This window comes from Ricinus communis, chromosome 9 (assembly GCF_019578655.1).
Source record: "Ricinus communis isolate WT05 ecotype wild-type chromosome 9, ASM1957865v1, whole genome shotgun sequence".
NCBI classification, from domain to species: domain Eukaryota; kingdom Viridiplantae; phylum Streptophyta; class Magnoliopsida; order Malpighiales; family Euphorbiaceae; genus Ricinus; species Ricinus communis.
The window spans coordinates 9956073-9980267 of record NC_063264.1 but is presented as its reverse complement, the minus strand read 5'-3'; the positions used below and the strand labels follow the sequence as shown (position 1 = coordinate 9980267).

The window sequence follows — 24195 nt, the reverse complement described above, 5'->3', positions numbered from 1 at the left end:
TAAATTTCAAATTAATAAATTATTATATAAGAATGTATTTATATTTTAACTAAATATTTAATATTTAATGTAGTAGTTACAAAAATACATTTTAAATATTTTTTATCAATAATGATACAATTATTTTTACTTGCTCATATTCAAATTTTTCTTTAAAATATTATTATAATAATTAATAATTATAAAAAAGAATCGTTATCAAAATTTATTAATTATTAAATAATAGAATTATTAATTATCCAATGAAGAACGGAGTTGTTTTTTTATTTTTTTTTAATTAGTAGAGTTATTAAATCATTAAATGCACATATAATATAGTCGATGTATATTAAAAGTAAAATTACTCAATAAAAAAATTAAATACTTATATAAATACACTCGAAATAGAAAATTATTAACAATATTAGAATAATTAGTCATGTTAACTCGAATATTATTTTCTCATTTTTTATCACATTTCATATTATGTAAGTAAGAAGATTAAATCTGAAATAATTATTACTTTATTTTGAAAGATAATATTCTATTTTTAGTTCACTAGAAACTAGTATCACTTTAAATGTAGGTTATAAATAGCGAAATATTGGTGGGTTTGGATTTTTATTACCAAATCCAAACAAACTCACCTGAAAGGGCATAAAAGTAATTTAATGCTGGTAAAGCTGTAATATTCTGAACTTCAAAAATAAAAATCCAAAAATCCTAATCCAAGCTTTTTATTTAATTTTAAAATAAGCTTTTTTTGTTATTTTAAAATAGATCCAGACCGTTTTTTTTTTTCAAGAAACGAATACACCTAACCAGAAAAAATTTGAATTTGTTTTTGGGTAACCAAAAAAAAAAAAAAAAAAACCCTTAAAGCAACAGCAACAACAAACAGCAAAAAGTGGAAGCAAAATTGTTTCTTTTTTTTAATGTTTCAAGAAAAGAACAGCTCTGCATTTTCTACTCTTAATCCTCTGTTAATAAGGTTTGTTATTTGTTGTCAACAACCTTAAACCAAAACCCTTTTTTATGTACTCTTTTACAGATTTAATGTTTGTTGCAGACTTTGTTTTTCTTTGTGCTTCCCTTTAATTTTTCCTGCAACTGCTTAGAAACAGAAACAACATTTCCTTTTTTTCTTTTTCTTCTTTTAATCTGTTAACTAGACTCTTTCATTTTGGGCCGTTAAAATTATTATAATTTGCTTGTCGTAAATTGTTTTTGTTTTGCTTGAACTGTGGTTTGGAGGAGAGGTGGTGGTGTTTGTCTTGACACGGAGGCTCTTTTTCTTTTTTTGGTTATGAATTTGTAAGTGTAGTTGGTGATGGTGATGTTTTGGTTTTCAATTAGGGTTTTTTTGTGTTGAATTTTGTCTTAATAAAGCACAAATCTTTTATTTTTTATAGAAAGAAAAAAGAGTGAGTTTTTTTTTTCTTTAATTTAAAAGATTTTCTATTTTGAAAATTTGTGGCCCTTCTTTTTCTCAAAGTTTGGATCAGAAGGTGTGTGTTTTATGAGGTTCTGTCTGTAATTAACTTCAATTTTGAAGCTTTTTGGCAACACTTGCACAAATTATATTTTCTAAACAGAGAAAAGACGTTTCGTTCTAAATTGGAATTTAGGGCTTTCTTACTCTTTCAATCTCTCTGTTCTCTCAATCTTTTTGCTTTCCACCACTTTCTGGTGTTTACAGAACCCAATTTTCTAGTTTTAATGTTTCCTTCTTTACAATGTGAATCTTGAGGTCTCTAGTATAAACTTTTAACGTTTTGATCCGTATTAGGTATTTGAAGCTGTTTATGTTTCTGTTAATTATCAGTGTTTTACAATGAGATGTTATTGGGTGACAAAAGTTTTTTGATTTTTCTTCTTTCTGAGAAAAGGTTTGATCTGATTTTTCAGGGTCTTGTAATTGAAGGGAATAAGATTACAATTAAAATGATGTTATCGGAGTCACCGGCGTCAACGGTGACAAGGAGCTCACTGGAGGAAATGCTGGACTCAATAAGGCGGAGAGATGAGGCAATGGAGAAGTCTAAAGACCTGCCACCTGCTTTGCCAGCTCGGCCAACCTCAAGGGCAAGACTTCCCTCTGCAAGAAAATCACTGCCTACAGACTTTAAGGTTGGTGCTAATGGTCAATTGGAAAGCAAAGTGGAAACTGTTGTTGAAGTTGATAAAAGGAAGGATGATACAAAGAGGAAGGAGAAGGAACTTGGGCATAAGACAGGAAGTTTTGGAAGTAAGAAGATGCGAAAAGATCAGAATTGTGTGGATTCAAATCCTTATGCAGAAGAGAAGAATGAGGCAGTTAGAGGGCCTGTTATTGCTTCAATGTCCAAGGCAGAAGAGCCAGACTGGGACGACAACATTGGTTATTTTATCAAGAAGGTAGTTGTTTGGCCTATCTGTTATTTTTTCTCCTTTAGATCTACTTGGTTTTTGTTGTTTCAGATTACTATAACAGATAAAGATCTGGTTCTGTAGTTTTTGCAAGAATAGAAGTCTGATTTTGTTACTTTAGATTTTTTGTTTTAATGCAGAAGTTTAAATGTGAGGGGTTGGGTTTCTACTATGATGGGTGATCCACAGGGTGCCTCATATTGCAATACAATATACTTTTACCTGGAGAACATTTACTTAATGCGTTTTAACTTATATATAGTACTTCTTGATGATAACCTTTTATGTTTTATAACTTATGTAGTTGTACTTATAGATTATAGTATATTACAACATACAGGACTGGCAGCGCAGATAGTATGTTGCAGAAACATGTTAGAAATGTTAAATATTGGAAATAATGGCTAGGAATTCGTATTCAACATACAATTAATTTTTTAGGCAGGGTGAAGAGCAGCTAAAATTCTTAGAGGAGTTAGGTTCTGCCATTTAGACAAATAACTATGAACATTGGTCTCCAGAGTGGCTGCAATTTTTCACCAGTAAGATGCCAGTGTGCTAATTCTTTTATTCTGTGAAAGTGGCACATGGATTCATTTTATATGGTGTAAGATGGCACAAATGAAATTGCATTCATTATGGGAGTATTTTTCTTCCAGAAACTACGCATTTGGTGTCAGCTTGCAAATGGGCAATGGGGATCAGGGAAAATACAATCAACTTCAGGGGATGAAGCAGTTGTTTCACTTTCAGCTGGAAATGTAAGTTCCTAGGCTCTTTTCATTTGAATTCTATATAAACATTTTGCGATTGCTTATAGTGATGGATTCTAGCTGAAATTAATGCCGTTTCATCTTTATAGTTCGTAAAGGTGTCCACAGCAGACCTCTTGCCTGCAAACCCAGATATCCTTGAGGGTGTGGATGATCTTATAAAGCTTAGTTATTTAAATGAACCGTCAGTCCTTTACAATCTTAAGCACCGGTATTCTCAGGATATGATTTATGTAAGTGCAATAAAAACCCGTTGCTTCTAGTGTCCCTGTTAGCAAGATACATCTCCACTCCTCTTTTACCGTTTCTTTGTTTATTTCAACAGAGTAAAGCAGGGCCAGTTTTGATTGCTTTCAATCCATTTAAAGTTGTGCCACTTTATGGAAATGAAATTATCGGGGCTTACAAACAAAAGCTTGTGGACAGTCCTCATGTTTATGCCATAGCAGACACTGCTTACAATGAGATGATGAGAGGTAAAAGAGTCCTTAGTTTATCTTTCTTCTGCATTTGATTAAGTGTTGGTCCTGAGGTTCTTCTTCCTCACGCCTTTTCTTTGATAATCATGATACACAGATGGAAAAAATCAGTCCTTAATCATAAGGTTAGTTTCCATTTCTTATAATTCACATTTTGGAGCTTTTCTTTCTTCCTTTATCCTTATGTTCCATGGTACTGGTTTTTTATATTTTAACCTCATGTTAATATTTTATGAATATTTGGGACACTTTTATAGCTAAGAACTTCTTTAACATTTATCCTCCAGTGGTGAAAGTGGGGCTGGTAAAACTGAGACAGCAAAATATGCAATGCAATACTTGGCTGCTCTTGGTGGTGGCTCTGGTGGCATAGAAACTGAAATTCTTCAAACCAACTGTGTGCTTGAAGCATTTGGAAATGCAAAAACCTACAGAAATGGCAACTCCAGTAGATTTGTATGTTGCTAGTACTCTTCTTCTTCTTTTTTTTTTTTTTAATAACTTCATTGGATAAATTACTTCTGGATTGTCGCTTTACTCTTAGCTCTTTTTCCCAATTGGTGCAGGGAAAGCTGATTGAAATTCATTTCAGCTCATTGGGGAAGATATGCGGTGCTAAAATACAAACTTGTAAGCATGTTAAGTTTTATAAATTGTGTTATTTGTGTGTATATGATAGCTGTGTTATAACTGACTTCAACTCATTTTTCTAACATTATGCATATCAATGCTGATTCACCTATGATAATCCCATACAGTTCTGCTTGAAAAGGTAAATTGCTACTTCTAAATTTAAGCTTGGAACTTAAACTGTCATCATCATTTTGAACTTCTGAACTTTTCTTGTCTCCTTTGAGCAGTCGAGAGTAGTTCAACTGGCCAATGGTGAAAGATCCTACCATATCTTTTATCAACTATGTGCTGGTGCTCCATCAATCCTTAGAGGTACTATTTTAAAATCTGATAAATCTACTCAATTTTCAATGCCTTTTGTATCCTAAGTAACATTCACTAGGCTCATTCGTCCACTTTTTCTATGCATTAAGAAAGCAAAGAAAGGACTGAACAGTAATGTTAACAATATGTTGCTAAGACCTTGTAATATGAATTTATGCTGTCTTCTATGGATTTGAGCATGTGTTGCCACTATTATTGTGCTTTTCTTTTTAATGTTCCAGTCATTTTAGCTGACCATCTTGACATTTTAAATTTTACTGCCAACTAATCTTTGTGGAATATTTGTGGCTATCGGTTTTATCATTGATTATTTGTCAACTCTTTGCTCTTGCTTCAGCAGTTGATGTAGAACTGTAGCAAGCAGCCAGCACCCATTTTAAAGTTTTAGTTTTATTCCAGATACTTGTTGCTTGAAAAGCTTAAAAACAAAACACTGGTTGTGCCCTCTCTTATCTACCACCCCTCTTTCCCCTCTTTCTTTGCAGAGAGATTGAATCTTAAAATGGCTAGCGAGTATAACTATCTTAACCAGAGTGAGGGTTTGGTAATTGATGGTGTTGATGATGCCCTGAAGTTTGAAAAGCTTATGGTAAGTATTAAGTGTTTATTGTCTGTATTTATATCACAAAAACCCTTTGTGTTTCATTTTTATTTCATGGCCTTGAGCATTTTACATTTTTCTTCTTTTTTGATGGGGCTTTTCCCCATTTCTCCAGGAAGCCCTGGAAATTGTTCAAATTTCTAAAGCAGATCAAGAACAGGCATTTTCTATGCTTGCGGCAATATTATGGCTTGGAAACATATCGTTTCAAGTAATTGACAATGAAAATCATGTAGAGGTGTTAGCCGATGAAGGTAATCCATTATCATATGCTCCAAAATAGTGTCTGTTTTAAGTGGATGTTTATCTACTGTTGTTTCCATGATGCCAGCTTTGAGTGCTTGATTACAACTGATTATACTTTAGTCTCCCGTATCTGATTTACTTGAGAGCTGGAAATCTCTTATTCATATTTAGTTAATAGAGAGGTGGGACCATGTTCGTGTTGAATATGCTGAATGTGCCAGCTGCAAGTTAGAAGTGATTATAGAACTACTTAGCAGTTAGCAAGTGAATTCTAGTACTGGAAGTCAACTTTTCCCTTCTTTGCAAGCTAGTAGAATTTGGTTACTGTCATTGTCATTAGTGTCTATCACTTGTATGAATTAAATTGGACAGAGTTTAACCCCAGTAGCTGATGGTGATTGGCAATTTGGATGAGTTTATTCATAAGCTCAATGTGCCTCTCAAAATAATGTGGTGCAATAGTCTTCACATGATGCAATGGGTTTGTGCATGCATGAAATAATCAATCTTCTGGATTGGGCTATAATAGAAATAACATTATGTACTAAATATGCACCATCATGATGCACCATGGGATATATGTGGAGGATGTATTACATTTGTTACATGATACTTCATGGAGCTTTTTTTAATGAACATTACTGATCTTTCTATTATGATCTCTTGCAGCTCTGACCAATGCTGCCAGGCTGATGGGTTGTAGCTTCCATGAGCTGATGCTTGCTTTATCGACCCATAGAATTCGATTTGGAAAGGATGATATTGTTAAAAAATTGACATTCCGTCAGGTAAACTTGATTCTTTACTTAAGTTAAAACCCAATTTACTTCTCTAATCTCCACAAATCATATATATTTAAAAACTATGCAAATGTGTACATTTAGTTATGGTCCTTGATTGTCATGTTCTCAGGCAATTGATAGAAGAGATGCTTTAGCAAAGTTTATCTATGCAAGCTTGTTTGATTGGCTTGTGGAACAGATTAACAAATCACTTGAAGTAGGCAAACTGCGCACTGGAAGATCCATTAATATCCTTGATATTTATGGGTTTGAGTCGTTTAAGGTATGTAAGTTGTATTTTTGTTTGGTAATGCTTGAACTGCTGTGCACTCGTACTCTTACAATGATCAGCTTTTCAATTTTACAGAATAATAGCTTTGAACAATTTTGCATCAATTATGCAAATGAGAGGCTGCAGCAACATTTCAACCGGCATTTGTTTAAACTTGAGCAGGAGGTAAGCATCTTAGATCTTTAGTGCCATTAAAATTGCTGGATGCCACCTGTTTGTATTGAAGGCAGCCTTCTTGGTTACAATTATGAAGAGATGCATTATTTTAAATTTATCATCAATATTCTAACAAACTGTCTTTTGTTTCTGACAATCAAATAGTTGTTCCATGTTTTTCTTCTATTACATGAAACAAATATAGTTGTTTACAGAGATTGTTTGAAACTCTTCCTGCTGAAACATGCTGCTATTTTAAATTCTCTGCACTTAATGGGAATTAACTTTTAGTTTTATAATGGAACAAAATCCTGATTCCATATGAGGTTTTCTAGTTGCCTTATGGATTTACTCTGGCCCTTTTTCTCTCCCAAGTTTTTGCGCTTGTCATCCACATATTTCTGACAAACTCTTGTGCTCTTTGGATGTATTTTCTCTTATACTATTTAAAATTCCTGGTATTGCTATTATTACCTGATTGTTTGGTCAAGCAAAGTTACAGTTTCTCATTAATTTCAGGAATATGATGAGGATGGAATTGATTGGACTAAAGTTGATTTTGATGACAACCAAGATTGTTTAAACCTCTTTGAGAAGGTATTTCAGTGGATTCACCTTTCTGTATCATATATGTGCAGCGTTGTATTGTATAGTTGTTTGTTCTCCTCTTTGTTTTGATTGCATTGGACTAATGTGTACTGGGTGTATAGACCATTGGTTTTGCGTACTTATCTGTTACCTTCATTTCTTACTTTGTGCAATATATTATGAGTTAGTTATTGGTCTATTGCTATAGCTTGTGGTAAGTGTATGTATATTTGAATTGGGTTTTAATAATGGATGGGTCTCTTGACTTTAGATCTCTTCCTGGTGTTTAGATCAGAATGTTGGCTGCTATGCTTACAGTGGTTGTTGTGTTACATTTGTTTGTGCAGAAGCCTCTAGGGCTACTATCTTTGTTAGATGAGGAATCAAATTTCCCCAATGCCACTGATTTGACCTTCGCCAATAAGCTTAAGCAGCACTTGGGTGGCAACCCTTGCTTTAAAGCTGAAAGAGGAAGGGCTTTTGTAGTTCGGCATTATGCTGGAGAGGTCAGTTATTGCTCTTGCTTAATGAGCTTTGCTAATTTTGCCCCTCTTACTGAGATCTGCAAGGCAGTTTGGAAACCTCGGTTCCAGTATACATTTTGCTCACTGCTGAGTTTATTGATGAAATCAGAGCATATAAAGGAACATGCAATCTTTATTTAAGGGACTTTATGGAATCTCCACTGTTCTTTGTTGAGTGTTTTTATTTAAACTCAAATGACACAATTTGTATAAAGAACTAAAATTCTGTGATAATATTAGACAATTTGATAAGTATGTCATACTCAAGTATCAATCAGATAAGGCTTCTTGATGATTTACAAACAAATGTTTCAAATAGGAACCTAGTGTATGTTTAAAATGACCATCTGAGATTCTATTCAATTTTATTTGTTTGTGGCTTTGAGCACTAAAGCTAAAGCTATCATGATGAAATCGGAACAACTTTGGTAAAATTATGTTCAGCAAAGACTTGATATTAGAACTTAAGAGGTAATTCCTTTACATTAACATTATATTTTGTTCTTGGCTTGCCCAAAGTTTTCTTGGTCCTTGTATTTTTACATTTAGCTCTAGTGACACAAGTTCCAATTTCAGAATGCTTCCAAGTTTGCAACATATATAGCAGATTTCTTTTTTTTTTTCTACAATTCTTTTAGTTTATCTGTTCCTTGTTGAGTTAGAGTGGCACCATAGATATTAGTTACAGTTATAGAAAATGTGATGCTTTGAAAACAATAATCCTTTCTCTGGCCCCATCTTAATACCATTTTGATTCATGCAGGTTCATGAACTGTTAGAATAAGTGATTTGTTTATGAATTTATTGACATTTAGAATTTGATCAGGTTGTGTATGATACAAATGGCTTTCTTGAAAAGAACCGAGATCCTCTACACTCTGATCTCTTCCAGCTACTATCATCATGCAGTTGTCGACTGGCACAGTTGTTCGTCTCCAAAATGTCTAATCAATTCGTATCCAGTTCCTTTAACCAATCTTATGGACTGGAATCCTCAAAGCAAAGTGTTGGTACTAAATTTAAGGTAGATAAGGTTACTGTGTCTTAATTTGCACATATATGTTCTCTTATGCTACACTTTAGAGCAGATATTAGAACTAGGCAAGTTTATAAAATTATCATGTGATTTTTGAATTTCGAGAATCAATTTCTTTCTTTCTTTTTCTCTTTTCTTTTTAGCTAATATCATCTCTGGGAGTAAGTGGAGTACAAAATTTTTCTGAAATTTTGAATGAATCTCATGGCTTTAGTTTTCTGTTCTGGACTTTGTTTATCGCTGTACTCATCTTTCGGCACATCAATTTGTGCTTTAGCAAGTGCATCATCATTTTTTATTTCATGCTTGCAAAACCTTGAGATATTCTTTCTTGCTTGTAGGGTCAACTCTTCAAACTAATGCACCAGCTGGAGAACACCACACCTCATTTCATTCGCTGCTTAAAACCAAATTCTAAGCAGCTCCCTGGTGAGCATGAAGATGATCTTGTGCTACAACAACTCCGATGCTGTGGAGTATTGGAGGTTGTTAGGATTTCAAGGTCTGGATACCCTACCCGAATAACTCATCAAGATTTTGCACAAAGGTACAGGATAACATACTTATTGAGCTATCTACTAATCCTTGTTCCTCTATGATTAATGCTAGATAATTTTGTTATTAATGTGCACACAAATTTAGGTATGGATTTCTACTTTCGAATACAAGTGTATCTCAGGATCCACTAAGTATATCAGTAGCTGTTCTGCAACAATTTAACATACTCCCTGAAATGTATCAAGTTGGTTATACCAAAGTGTATCTTCGTACAGGCTCGGTATGTACCTGTTCTTTTAAGAAGTTAAGAAGTTGTGATTCTCATCCTATATATTGTAAGATTTTTGTTAAACATCTAGTTGATATTTATCTTTGTTGCTTTTATTATCTGGATGCTGTGACTTGAGGTTTTAATAGGTGTAGAGATTTTGGCTGTTTGAGGATCTTTTTTAAACTGTGTAGAATTTAAATGGCGTTCATTTCATTTCTTTAAACAAGCCTTGGCATGTCTGCTGAGCATGAATTTCCGTACTACATATTTTTCTATTGTTAATAACTGCTTATGTTTGTGTAATGTTATTTTGTTACTTGCAGTTTGGCTATTGTTCCTTTTTTTTTATTAGCTTAAACTATTCCTGGTAAGAATTCACATAATTGAGAAGTCTGTTGCAGTGCTGGAATTTCTATGCTACTGTAGCAATAAAAGCATAAAAATTAGGATTATAAAAATTAGGATTTGCACTATCTTATAGTAATTACTAGTCATCAGAAAATCTAATTTGTGAAGAAGCTCATTAAAGCTCTATGGTCAAGTTATCAAAGAAAATACTAAATGTAATTTTTTCTTACTTTTATTTTTCTAGATAAATCTCTTTATAGATGACATATAACCTTCTCTTCATAGAAGTGATATTGGCATGCTTTAAGTGGTGTAACATTGGCTTCATGATAAGTTTTATGTTCTAAAATAAGTCTTCATATAAAATGTGCTTTATCTATAGCCTATGTTATTCCTTCCGCAAACACTGTTATCATAAATGACAAATTAAGTTAAAAGTTTTATGAATATGGCTCTTGGGAACTATGTAGGCTAATTGAAATGTACAATTCAGCCAATCTTGAGGTCCAAGAACTCACTTATCTTTTAATATTTCAGTAACTTCTATTTGCAATTATAAGTTTTACAACTATCATTAAAATATTATTCTGTTAATTCAAAAAGAATAAGATTCTTTTGATTTATCCATCCATTTCCAAGGCAAACTATCTACTAAATTCGGATCTGGTTTCTTGATTATATTAAGCGCAACATATTTCCTTTTGCTGCATATTTGGATTATAATTATGACAGTTCATCACTAAACTGATCTACCATCTATTACTGGATTGTCAGATTGCCAAATTGGAGGAGAGTAGAAAGCAAGTTCTGCAAGGAATACTTGGGGTCCAAAAATACTTCCGTGGCTCTCAAGTTCGTCGTGATCTAAATGAACTAAAAAGAGGAGTGACAATAATACAATCATGTAAGTACACTGTACACTAAATTTTTTCTGAGGTATTTTTGCTGTCTGTAGTCTTGTTGACCTCACATTTTCAGCTTTTAGTTGCACTGTTTTGTACAAATTGCACCATCTCTTTTTACTAGGCCCATTTTGTTGTGCCGAGTTACTTCGATCCTGATGAACATGTTTATTCAGTAACCTTTGATTTTAGATCCAGTTTTTGATTCTGATTGCTTTGAAATTCAGTTGTTCGTGGTGAAAATGCCAGAAGGAATTATAATTCTATTGCAAACAGATGCGCGTTTAGGAATGAGGGACCTCCTACCATGGTTGATAAGAAGCTGATGGCAGTCATATTCTTACAGTCTGGTAAAAAAATTTCCTTTGGCTAATTTTGGCTTTTCTTTATGCAAAATTCTTATTCTTTTCCCATCACAGCAATTCGTGGGTGGTTGGCTCGGAAGCAATTTAGTGACAAGCGCAAACTGAAAGAATTACATGAGAATATAAATTCTAGAAGAAAGCATGTAAAAAAGATTTCGGAAGTGAAGGTATATTTTTTTTAATGTTGTATTAATTATCTTTCATATTTTGGCCCCTAGTCTCTGAAATGTTATTTATCTCCACATTTCTTTTGACTCTATGGCATCCTCTGTTTTTAAGCTCCAATCAAGAAGTTTTTGATTCAATTTTAGAGATGGTTTTCAGCATGAGAGTGACAGAATTTGTCTTTGCTTTTATTCAAACTGGGATGAATTCTTATATTAAAAGTGATACAAACCCGAGTCAATTTAATAATCAGCCAACCAGCCTTTCTGAAATTCCTAGATGATAAATGGCTTCGCTTAATTTAATAAATAAATAAATAAATAAAGGTTTTCCTTCCATTAAAAGCCAATACAATTAAAATGTCCACCTTGTGAGGGCTGGGGTAGCTATGTGGATAGTTTGCTCCATTTCCTCCCTTAGTTTAGGATTATATATATAGAGAGGGCTTATGATATTAAATTAGATCCTTGTTAAAGGTTATGTCATCCTAACTCCGAAGTATGTGGATGGTTTTCTCCATTTCCCTTAGTCTAGGATTATTTTTTTATAGAGGGATTATGATATTAAATAAGAACCTTCTTAAAAGTTTGTCATTCTAACTCCTAATTTTACTGTCACTTATTTTCTTATTAATATTTTGGGATAAACTTAATTTTCCGCACCATGCATCCATTGGTCCACATTGAACATGTTCAAATAATATCAATTATCCCCTTCAACTTAAATTTGATTGGTGGCCTGTATATTACATGCATTCTAGATGTGTTGCTTTCTTATTTTTCGTAATTCAGAAACCTACTCGGCCACTTGATTATTCAAAGCACAAGGCATCCTAAGGCACATAGAGGTCCTGAAGCCTTAGACAGAAGGCACAGGAGTTATAGGTCAAGGTGCTAGAACTATGCTACAAGCTTTGAGCTTGAGGCATTTCTGTGGCACACCTTTACTAACGACTCATATCTTCTATTTTTATTTTTGTGTATCTTATTGGCACAATAACTTCTCCTTGCTGACCAGGTCCTACCACAAGAGCAGGTTGATATTCAGGCTATGATTTTGACAGAGCTTCATAGAAGAGTTGCTAAAGCAGAAGTAGCTTTGCTACAAAAGGAAGACGAAAATGCTTCATTGCGGGAGCAACTACAACAGTTTGAGCGGAGGTGGTCAGAATACGAGACAAAAATGAAAACAATGGAACAAACATGGCAAATGCAGATGGAATCATTGCAAGTAAGGTTTTCTAGCTCCTGTTATACCTTATTCAGAGTCTAGACACCATTAGATATGTAAAAAGGACTGTTGTGGTATTTCCATGGTTCATAATTCTGTCAAAAGCTGTAGATCTGGTTCTTCATAATTAAGATGCTTATTTCCATATGCATTGCTTGCACTTGATATGGTGGTTACAAAACAGTACATTGCTTGCACTTCATAAATGAATTATATTTGCCAGGCAAGTCTTGCTGCAGCCAGAAAGAGTCTTGCTGCTGACAGCACTGCAGGTCAACATGGAAAACTTGAAAGTTTTTCATCACCTCACTATTATGATTCCGAGGATAACATGTCTACAGGAGTTCAAACCCCTGGTAGCAACACACCCAACAAAAGTTCTATTGCTATTCCTGATGTAAAATTAGGGAGAGAGACTAATGGTCCTATAAATGCGGTTAGCATTCTGGCAAAGGAATTTGAGCAGCAGAGACAAAATTTTGATGATCATGCCAAAGCATTAGCTGAGGTTAAATTAGGACAACAATCAGCTTCCGACAAGAATCCTGATGAAGAACTTAGGAAATTGAAAATCAGGTTTGAGGACTGGAAGAAAGACTATAAGGTAAGATTACGAGAAACAAAGGTAAGGCTTCACAAAGTTGGGCGTGGAGAAGGTGATAGAAGAACCCGAAGATGGTGGGGAAAGATAGGACCGAGAGGGTTCCAACGGTCCCATTTTTGATATTATATTCCGCTTAGGGTGGGAGAGAGAGAGAGAGAGAGAGAGAGAGAGAGAAGCGGAGGAAATGCAACAGATATGATGTTACCAAGCTGCCAGTTGCTTTCCTTAACTGTAAGTGGTTGCTTTGCTTCTTATAGAAAGAATAATTGATCTTTCTATGTTGTGAGAGTAGCATAGTTGATGAAATTGTATTTATGCACCCACCAAACTGTTGATTGGTGGGTCGATTGGTGATCTGTGTATAGTCAAATAGGTTTGTTGAGAGATTTCAGCTCCACTCTCTCTTTTTTCTCTTTTTGGCAAAGGTAGGTTAGGCTATTTGTATATATGCTGTTATCATAGATGTAATCCTAAACTTGGTAGTACTAAGCATGAAAATATGGAAGGAAAAATGTTCATATTGCCTGTTGTTTGTTCTTTTATCGTGGAAAGTATAACCGCATCTTTCTTCTACTGAACCATCCAAAAAGCATTATTTGTATACTATTGGTTCTGCACTATTGTTATTAACTTTAGTTTACAACTTCGTTCTCTCAGAAATTTATATACTGTGGAGGTATTGCTACTTCAGGGCTGAGCATGAGATTCATAGAACTCGAACCTTATCAAAAATCAAACTGAATATATATCCATTGAATGTTTGACTTTCTCTAAACCTTACTGTACTAGAAAATAATACGGTTTTGGACTTCATTAGTTATTCAAATTGAGAGGCGTATCAAACTGTTCGAACCGATATATAAAATAACAATAATTATTATAATAAAATAAATTAATAAGTCAAGTCTAATCATTTATCAAAATATAAAAAGGCTTAATAGAAAGCAATTTTGGTTTAATAAAATCACAAGTTTAATGGTCTAAATATAACAAATCTAAAATTACAAACACAAAAGTAGATTTTGATTTTATAATATTCATCTATATTAGAGATGAGTATGTAATAAATTATTTTACTTAGTTATTAGATAAATATATAATATGTAATTTTTCACGAACTGGAAAAATAATCTTATTGGCTTCATAACTTTTTATTGGTTGAGTACTTTAGTCATGATCAAGAGTTTTTGTATTGGATTGCACTCTTTTTTCTTACCAAGATTTTTTCACACTAGATTTTTCTTGGTGAAACTTATTAGTAAGGTAATTAAACTTTATTTTCTGCTCTTAGTAATGGCATGAGTTCTTATTTCATAAAAAGTATCTAATATGTAATTTACTATTTTTTATTTTTTATTTAATTTAAGTTTTTGATAGATTTTTAAGTTAATTGTAAATAGTTTAAGTTGAAAAAATAAAAAAATTTATGAAATAAAAAATTTAAAAATTATTTGAATTTCCATTGCTCTATTTCATACCGTATATATAAATCGAACCATCCCAAAAATGAAATGATTTGGTACATATATTTTTTATGTTACGGTATTGATTTTGAAAATCTAATTTTGAAATTTTTTTAAGTTTGATTAGATTTCGAAAATATTTCAATCTTTGGATTTCTCTGAATTGTGTTCATCCTTAGCTACTACTATTAAAGTTTTTTTTTTTTTTTTTTATTGCTAAGGTGCCAATTAATATTTAGTAATGATTGGGAAGAATCATTATGGGTTATTGTTAAGTTTTTGAAGGAGAAAAAATAGCAAATGCAAGAGTAAAATACTTAAAATTCTAGCCTTTTAATTTTTTTATTCTCATTGACATGATAAGCAATTATATAGTGACTTTACAATGATTAAACTAAAGCAACTAATGCAAGTTAGCCTACTAAACAAAATAATCTAGGACACTAAATAAAATAGCATTACACATAAATTGACTTAACTTAAAGAAGGCATGTTTATCCTAATTATGCTATTAACCAAAATTTCTTTATTGCAATAAGTAATCTTCATCCACCATACAGGACAATACACATAAGATAATAAGAGTAAATATTCTTATTATTGTTGTAACAGTCAAGTGTCGTTTCACACTTAACGGTTATGACAACTTTAAATATGAATTATTGTAATGAGTATGTAGAGAAAAATTGAATTAAATGTTGATATTTGGTATTATTAATTAAGTATTACATTTGTATTTGTTGATTTATTTATTATCATTAACCACCTATAATTAAAAATCAACTAATATAAATGCAATAACTAATAGATAATGTTATTGTCATTATGCAATTGATTTATGTGAATGACGTCATAAACAGAATCTATCTAAGAATTTCCTCCTAAAACTTTCATCAGAAGATATAAATATATAAGAAGATATAAATATATAACGAGGGTTAATTTTTTTTGGTGACACCAAATTCATATTATGTTTTACTTGCCAAGGATTATCACGCAAATCATAAGTTGTCATCTTTTACGCCAATGCTTTGTCCATCCTAAACCTTCTCCCCTACCTAATGAGCTTGGATGTCGTGAAGCATTCTCCTTCCTGTTTAGGTACATCTATTGAACCATTTTAAGACTTTCCCTTTTCATATAGATTGCATACGCTCAATTTGGAAACTGGTTTTAAAGTGCATTGGTTCAAGTTGCCATGCTTTGATTTTAACTGCAAATTAATGTGTCAAGTTGCCATGGTTTTCCAGATTTATCTTCAGACGATGAGTATCTATGTCTATTAGCAATCATGATATCATGGTAAAGAAGAGAAGCACTGCCATTGAATGAAAATTTACATTAGATCCTAACAACATAGCCATGTTTTGAATTTAGTAGTACAAGATCCATGATATCTAGGCAGGCTTTCCACTCTAACCTTTTAACTTATGATCCAGGGGAAAACTTAGTGGCATAGACCCAAGCATTGTTGGCAACAGGGTTGTCAAGGTGGTCCAAGAGATTTTCCAAGGGACCCTTTCCAGTTACAATAGCTTGAACAAAGAAGCCAAACATGGAGAACATGGCTAGCCTGCCATTCTTGATTTCCTTCACCTTGAGCTCAGCAAAAGTAACAGGATCATCGGCAAGGCCAAGAGGATCGAAGTACTGGCCACCAGGGTAAAGGTCATTGCCCTCTCCAACTCCAGGAAGACCGTTGATGCGGAATCCTTCAACAAGTCCCATAAGGACAACCTGGAATCCAAGAACTGCAAGAATGCTTTGTGCATGGACAAGGTTGGGGTTGCCCAAGTAGTCCAAACCACCTTCAGAGAATATCTGAGCTCCGGCTTTGAACCATACTGGTTCTTTGAAGTCAACTTTAACCCATTTCTCAAGAACTTCTGGGGTAATGCAGCCTAGTGCTCCAAGCATAGCCCATCTTCCATGGATTACCTAGAAATTTGGAAAACGATTGGTTTCCATTGCAATCAAAGCATAAGTGAATCATATGATGAATTTCTAGTGAGCACAGAATATTTTGGTAGCCTGAAGGCTTTGTTGAAGGCTCTATTATAGAAGCTGATGAGAGAAAAACTAATACTGTGGTTAATTAATTACCTCAAGAGCCCTGTTTCTGGCAAAGGCTTCAGGGTCAGCTGATAAACCAGCAGTATCCCATCCATAATCACCTGGAAACTCTCCATTCAGGTAAGAAGGAGTCTGAGCTGAAAAGGGTCCTAAGTACTTCACTCTATCTGGTCCATACCATAACTCATTTCCCTAATCAAGTACATCAAACACAGTTCAGAGTCTAGAAGTTCAACTTCCTCACTCATTTTCTTTCAAAAAGAAGCGATATGCCAAAATAAAATCTCCAAGAACATAAACAAATTATTAAAAAAAAAAAAAAAAGATTAGAGAGAGAGATGAAGTACCATGATATATTTCCCATTTCCCATGGAGACAACATCTTTAAGAGGGTTAGCACTTGACCCTCTTTGGCCAAGAAATGGGGTTGGCCTAAGCACAGAGCTTGAGCTAGCAGTAGCTGCCATTACAGTTGATGCCATTGCCTCTTCAGTTGCAACTCAGTTGTTTATCTTTTGAGTTTGTCTCCTGAAGGTTTAATAAATGCAGCCTGGAATTGTGTAGAAAGGGAAGTGTTTTTCTTTTATGTTTATAAGGCAAAAAATTGAGAATCAGAAATATGTGTGGTTAAGACTGAAACAGATTAGAGAAGTGGTGGTGGGGATCTTTGAGGTTCATGTCAACCAATCAAGATGCTGCAAAGGATTCTAAATATCTCTCAAACTCATCCCACTTTATCCACATATTATCTTTTACAAAACCTTTGATTGTTTTGTCCTAACTCCTAAGGTTTTGGACTGCAAAATTCTTTTACTAATATGTTTCACTTACATTTATTGGGTTTTTTCTCCTTTTTTTTTCTTTTTTTTTTTTTTGTGTGTAGTAGATTAAATTTAAATGTAATTGGAATTTTGGGATCATTATTATTGGTATATACTCATTTTGCATGGCCTACTTGATAGATTTAGCATTCATTTGAAAAAATTACTTGAAAAAAATCAGTCTATTTACTATGAAAATAATAAAATAATCCAGGTGAATTTTATATTAATTTTTCACTAAGAATATTTAACTCAGGGAAATTTGGTTCTAATATTTATTAAAAGAAAAAAAAATACAAAATCCATGCCTATTTTGCCAAGTATTCATAACTTTGCAAGACTGAGAATCCCAACCTTTACAAGAATTTCTATGAAAGAAATGCATGCATGATAATTAATTAACGTTTTACATTTATAGGCATTACTATTAAACAGAAAAAAAAAATAGAAATCTTATACATTTAAAAGTTTTCATTATTAAATAATTAATAAAAGATAATTTATTGCATATTAATCTAAACAATTAATTTTTCTCATTCTAATCCATAGTATAATGAAAAATGATTGGTGTAATCAATTTTGTTTTAAAATTACATGATGTTCATTTTAAAACCTTATTTTTATAAATATAGACTCAAAAAACATTTGCATACCCATTAAACTCCAGTTTTTCCTAGTGTATACTTTTTCTTTCAAAGCTCTAGCAATGAGATAAATGGCCTTGCTTTATCCTAACTTTTACATGTATTCAATATTCTAATTTTAAATCCACTTCCTTCAAAATTTATAAATTATCAGAATCGAATTAAATAAATTTAACCGCACAAAAAGTCATTTTTAAATTTGAGTTTTATAATAAAAGCAAGAATATAATTTTACTAAATAATTAAAAAAATTAGTTATTTATTTAATTAAATTGAATTATTTTATACAAAACCGAGAAGAGCCAGAAAAACAGTTTAAAACCGAACCAAACAAAATCGGTTCAATTCCATTTTTAAAATTTCGTTTGTCCTTAAAATATTTGATGGTATGATCAGTTCTCCGGCGGATCCATTTGAGAACGCCAATGCACCGTCACCACAAGACCGCCACCAAAAGAAGAGGAGCGCTTGAGAGGGTATCACCACCATCTTGCCTTAGAATTTTTAAAATTTACTTTACATAAATGTCTAATATATTAATCCAATTAATTTTTATATTTATACTTTTAAAATTTTACAAAATTTTAAAAGATTTTAATTAATCCATCTTACTTTTATATGCTAAATTTAAAAAATTATTGATTTTTTTTCTTTCGTCTTTTCTTTTTTTTTCTCTCCGCATCCCGACAATATCAATCTCATTAAACACCTAATTTTTTATATTTTCTAAAATTTGGATTTTAATATTATAAAATTCTTTAACTTAATTGATTGAACGACTGAAGAGAAAAACAATCTGGCAAAAGAAAAAGATTTCCAATAAAATCAAAATAGTAGCACCATAGTTATCTACTGGAGAGCTTATCTAACCAAAATAATAACTAATGATATAATTATTTATTTTATTCTTTTGGGTATATTTTTCAAATTAATTATATAATGCAAGATTACTAATTAGTTTTTGATTGTGATGGTCGTCTCTTTTATACATATATAAATATATTAGTTTTTCTTTTTATAGCCAAACATCATTGTCTTCTAGTGTTATTTTATTTTATTATTAATTATTAGGTCAATTTCAGGATTATCTAAGTAGATGTTAATCCTTAACCTTAAATTAAAAATGAGATGCGTAATATTATTGATTATTAATTTTGTTCAAATTTTTATATATATATTCCTATATAGATTGGATTGTATTTAATTCTTGTTTATGATTATAAAATTAGATATTTGTATATGAATTAGAATCAGAGTTTTGAAGAAGTTTTGAATTAATTATTCGACTAAATTGATTCAAACTTTATCTATAAATTTATCACATAAAATGTACTAGGATTTTAAAATGAATTTAAGATATACAGTAAATAATATACATTAAGTATATTACGAGTTTATTTCAAGTATATTATACTTTGATTTTTATTGAACTTTTTCATTCACATTTTAAATCATCTTTTATATTTATTTCTGTATAAATATAAACTCAATACCTATTTTTCTTTACTACAATGAATATTAAAATAAATTTGATGTAATTAATACCCTCGTATCAAAAAGCAATAACTTTTTAAATCTCACAATTAACAATGTATACTTCGAGTATATTATAATAAATTTAATAGTAATCTCATAAATATTTCATAAATATGTAACAATAAACATAAAAAGATATAGACGAAAAGCTTCGTGAAGATAGATTCACTAATAGAGGAGGTAAATTCAATTTCAAATATATATTTAATTATTTTTATGTTACTTTGAAATTCAAAACGACCATATTATATAATTTTTAAAGTTATATAAGGTAAATATGGACTCCAAAACTTATATTTAGAGAAAACAAAATAATAATATTATTTTACAAAAATCTAGAGAAGAATATATATTCAATATCTATAGGAATATGATAAGTATATATTTTAAAAATTTAGTAAATTTGAATTTATCTTTTATGTGTTTAATATATATCTTGTAAAATTCTTGTATATTAACTATTATACGAATATAGGTATGTGAAAGATATACATCAATTATACATTATATAAAGAAATTACTTTCTAAGAAAATAAAAATTAATTTTAAAGGTATATAGTGAACAATATATGCTATATATATAATGAGTTTATTTTATGTATATGATACTCTAATTCTCATTGAGTTTTTTTCATTCAGACTTTTAAAATTATTGGAAAAATAAATTTGGATTATAACAACTCAAAATATTTCTAATTATAACAACTAAGCAAATTAGATAACAGAAATCATTGTTGAACAAATTGGAAAAGCACAAAGTAATTATTACGAAAAATAATTTATACCAAATTTACTTTGAGTATAGAAAAGGTATTATCGAATATATTACGAGTATATTCAACTTATATTTAATAGGAGTTATAAGCTTAATAGTATATGGTACTCTGAGTATATTATGAGTATATAGTATAATTTATACAAGTAGTTTAAACTAATTATTAAAACTATTTAATTACACAAGTTTTAATTCATGAAACCAAGTCATGTAATTGAGTCTAAAACCTATTGTTATTTCTTAAGTATGATGAAACAATTTTCAAAGTATACAGTAAACAATATATTCTAAGCATATAACGAGCTTATTTCAAGTATATGATACTTTAATTCTTACCAAATTTTTTCATTCAAATTTTAAATCATCTTTTGTATTTCTTTTCTACATAGATATGAACATAATATTGATTTTTCCTCATCATAATGGACATCAGAAAGAAATTATAAGGTATGCAAATTTTGATGTGGAACAGGTATTCTCATACCTAATGACAACTTTTAAATTTCAAAGTTAATATATATATTAGATTCAAACTTAATTTTTAGTTCGAATTTTAGATCATCTTTTGTGCTTTTTTCTATATAAATATGGACATAGTACCTATTTTCTTCACCATATTGGACATTGAAAAAAAAAAAAAAGGTATGTAAACTTTGATATAACGAGCATTCTCATAGAACAAAAATTTTTCAAATTAGTTAAATAATATATAACATATTTTGAGTATATTAAGAATATATAATTATACTATGTTTATTTTGAGTATAAAAAGAGTATCATCGAAGTATATAATATATTTAACAATATATAGTATATATTAGAGTATAAAAGCATAAAAAGATTGTCTAAAAGCATATATAAGTAAAAAGAATGTTCAAAAAGTGTAAAAAAGAAAAAAATATATTAGCAAACAAATATATTAGTAATAATATATAAAACATAAACAAATTTTAGAATTAAAACTAAAAAATAAATAACAATTATCAAGATTATAAGCACAGTAGATATATGGACAACAAAGTCATAAAATTAGGCACAAATGTAAGAAAAATCGGAGGCCAATAATTTGAGAATTTCTGAATTCAAAGAGAGGCACCAAAGCATAAGTTTTAGCACACCAGTATAACAAGATCAAGACACCAGTAAACAGAAATTAGGACATCAGAAATCCAAGTTTTGTGTATCACACAATCTCCTTAAAATTGATTCGCCCCTCACTATTGATGTTTGAGAATGATATGATGTCTGTTTCCCAAGATATAACATATCAACATAGTTGATGAACACTACAATAACTGTATCAGTGAACTTGAAATATGTTTAAGCTTTATCACACATGAAAGTAAAGAAGAAAAGATAGGAGGATATGTTTCTCATGATATGACCTTTGACATATTTTGAGACCTTTGATATATCATAATTAATTATAATTAATCCATGACCTTTGACATACTATAATTAATTCATCATCAATCCATGATTTTTGGCATATTATGATTAATTCATCATTAATCTATGACCTTGGACATATCATGATTAATTCATCATTAATTCATGATCTTTGATATATCATATGATCTTTGGTATTTCATATGACTTTTCCATGTCAACATTCAAAGGGTATCAATTTATCATTCACTTATAATTCATTTTGAGTGGACCCTCCTCAAAATGAGTCATTATATGTCTCATAAATTTTGTCATTTTTCCAATAGTCCCCCACATAAATGAAAATTGATAAAAGAAATAAATGTTTTTTTTTAATAACTAGTAATAGAGCTGAACGGTCAATACCTGCATAGGATAGGTAGGGTTAGCCTTTGAACCTTCACTTGTAAAATTGTATTTGCTTTACTAGCTAAATAGTAGACATGGTGTCCTTGAACTATTATGCCATTTATGTAAAGATGATATATTTCATATAGGAGTCTTTTCTAACACACTCCAGTTCTCATTATTATGTTAATTTTGGCCATGAACATCTCCCTGGTTATGTGAGTGTTTCTAAAGAATTGAGCCCTAAGCAATTCTCCTTTGAAGTGGCCCTACTTCTCCCTCACATAGGTGATTTCTTATGACATCCTCCATAAGAATCATTAACAACACTTGCTTATCCTTATTTCACTTCATTATCATTTTATTCATCATAGGAATGGGCAAAAGGATTACCCCCACATTGATCTAACTATGCTTTACAACTTAGTTCTCCTTTTGAACCTAAATCTTGGGATCTCTAATCAACTAGGTTGGGTTTCCATAATAATGAAATCTTCTTGCATGGGCTTTAGTCCCATTCTCCTTGATAATTTATCAATTAACTCTCTGTTCAAACCTTTGGTTAGCGGATTCACAATATTATTCTTTGATTTTACATAATCAATAGTGATAAATCTAGTTGGAAGTAATTGCCTAATGGTATTATGTCTATGATGTATATGTGAACAAAACATACAACAGGAAGAAAAACTGTATTTTTCATATATTTCTGCTGAAATTACACGGTCTATATATAAGGAAAAGGAATACACCTAATTTATTTACAATGTCTGCTATTCTTAGAAACTAAATCCCCTAAATTAGGCAACAATTAAAACAGGCAGGAATATATACAATGATTCTACTTCCTATTTGATTATTCCATAATTTGTGAAATTTGAATATTGTTTCCAACACTCCCCTCAAGCTGGTGAATAGATATTTATCATTCCCAGCTTGCTGATACACAAATCAAATTCTGGTTTAGATAAGGCCTTCATAAAAACATCTGCTTCTTGAGACTTGGTAGGAATATAGGATGAAGCAATAGTCCTGCTTTTTATTTCAGACTTAATAAAATTCCTATCAATTCTCACATGCTTCATTCTGTCATGCTGAATTGGGTTATGAACCACACTTATTGTTGATTTACTATCACTAAACAACTTCATGGGGCCAGTCAAAGGCATATTCAAATCAATTATCAACCTTTGAATCCAAATAAGCTCACATGTTCCTTGGGCTATGGCTCTATATTCAGCCTCTGCACTGCTGCGGGCTACTACAAATTGCTTTTTACTTCTCCAAGTAACCAAATTTCCCCATAGCTTCGTACAATATCCAGTTGTGGACTTACTATCTTCAACAACTCCAGCCCAATCTGCGTCTCAATATCCAATTACTTCCATTTTCTCAGTTTTCTTGAATTGTAACCCTTTACCAGGACTTCCCTTGAGATATCTCAAGATCTGATTTACAGCATCCAGGTGTCTCTTTGTGGAGCATGCATGAATTGATTAACAACGCTCACACTAAAAGCAATGTCCGACCATGTAAGAGACAAATAGATGAGTTTGCCTACTAAATGCTGGTAGCTATCCCTATTCACTGGTGGATCTTCCTCTGAAATTTTTACTTCCATTTGCGTTCTAAGGGTGTTCTAGCTGGTGTACACCCAAGCTTACTAGTTTCTTTAAGCAAATCCAAAGTGTACTTCCTTTGTGAAATGAAGATTCCCTTTTTACTTCTTGCAATTTCCATTCCTAAGAAGTATTTGAGGCCTCCTAAGTCTTTTACTTTGAATTCAGCATGGAGTTTCTTTTTGAGATTCTCAATTTCAAATTCATCATCTCTTGTAACAACTATATCGTCCACATAAATAATAAGAATTACTTATTTTCCAAACTCTCATCTTTTTACAAA

At 31.5% G+C, this 24195-nt stretch overlaps 2 protein-coding genes across 4 annotated transcripts; one reads left to right on the top strand and one right to left on the bottom strand.

Moving 5' to 3' along the window:
* The first annotated feature begins 806 nt into the window (after positions 1-806).
* Positions 807-13730, top strand: LOC8282424 (myosin-2). Of its 3 annotated transcripts, none has more exons than XM_002525711.4 (25): positions 807-970; positions 1888-2376; positions 3048-3149; positions 3251-3394; positions 3487-3637; positions 3738-3765; positions 3928-4096; positions 4207-4270; positions 4399-4412; positions 4501-4585; positions 5083-5186; positions 5314-5452; positions 6114-6232; positions 6357-6509; positions 6594-6683; positions 7194-7271; positions 7610-7768; positions 8613-8810; positions 9164-9369; positions 9465-9600; positions 10714-10843; positions 11069-11191; positions 11261-11373; positions 12389-12601; positions 12825-13730. In XM_002525711.4, the coding sequence occupies exons 2-25, from the start codon at positions 1924-1926 to the stop codon at positions 13323-13325; spliced, it is 3672 nt and encodes a 1223-aa protein (XP_002525757.2). In that variant the 5' UTR covers positions 807-970; positions 1888-1923; the 3' UTR covers positions 13326-13730. The 3 variants fall into 3 exon arrangements, with proteins under 3 accessions (XP_002525757.2, XP_015578850.2, XP_015578849.2); XM_015723364.3 differs by lacking the exon at positions 807-970 and adding an exon at positions 1047-1293; XM_015723363.3 differs by lacking the exon at positions 807-970 and adding an exon at positions 1338-1768.
* Positions 13731-15965: 2235 nt separating this feature from the next.
* LOC8282425 (chlorophyll a-b binding protein 13, chloroplastic) lies at positions 15966-17334 on the bottom strand. The gene is made up of 3 exons (XM_002525712.2): positions 17089-17334; positions 16772-16933; positions 15966-16606 (listed from the first exon to the last, which is right to left on the bottom strand). The coding sequence occupies exons 1-3, from the start codon at positions 17221-17223 to the stop codon at positions 16097-16099; spliced, it is 807 nt and encodes a 268-aa protein (XP_002525758.1). The 5' UTR covers positions 17224-17334; the 3' UTR covers positions 15966-16096.
* Positions 17335-24195: the final 6861 nt, after the last annotated feature.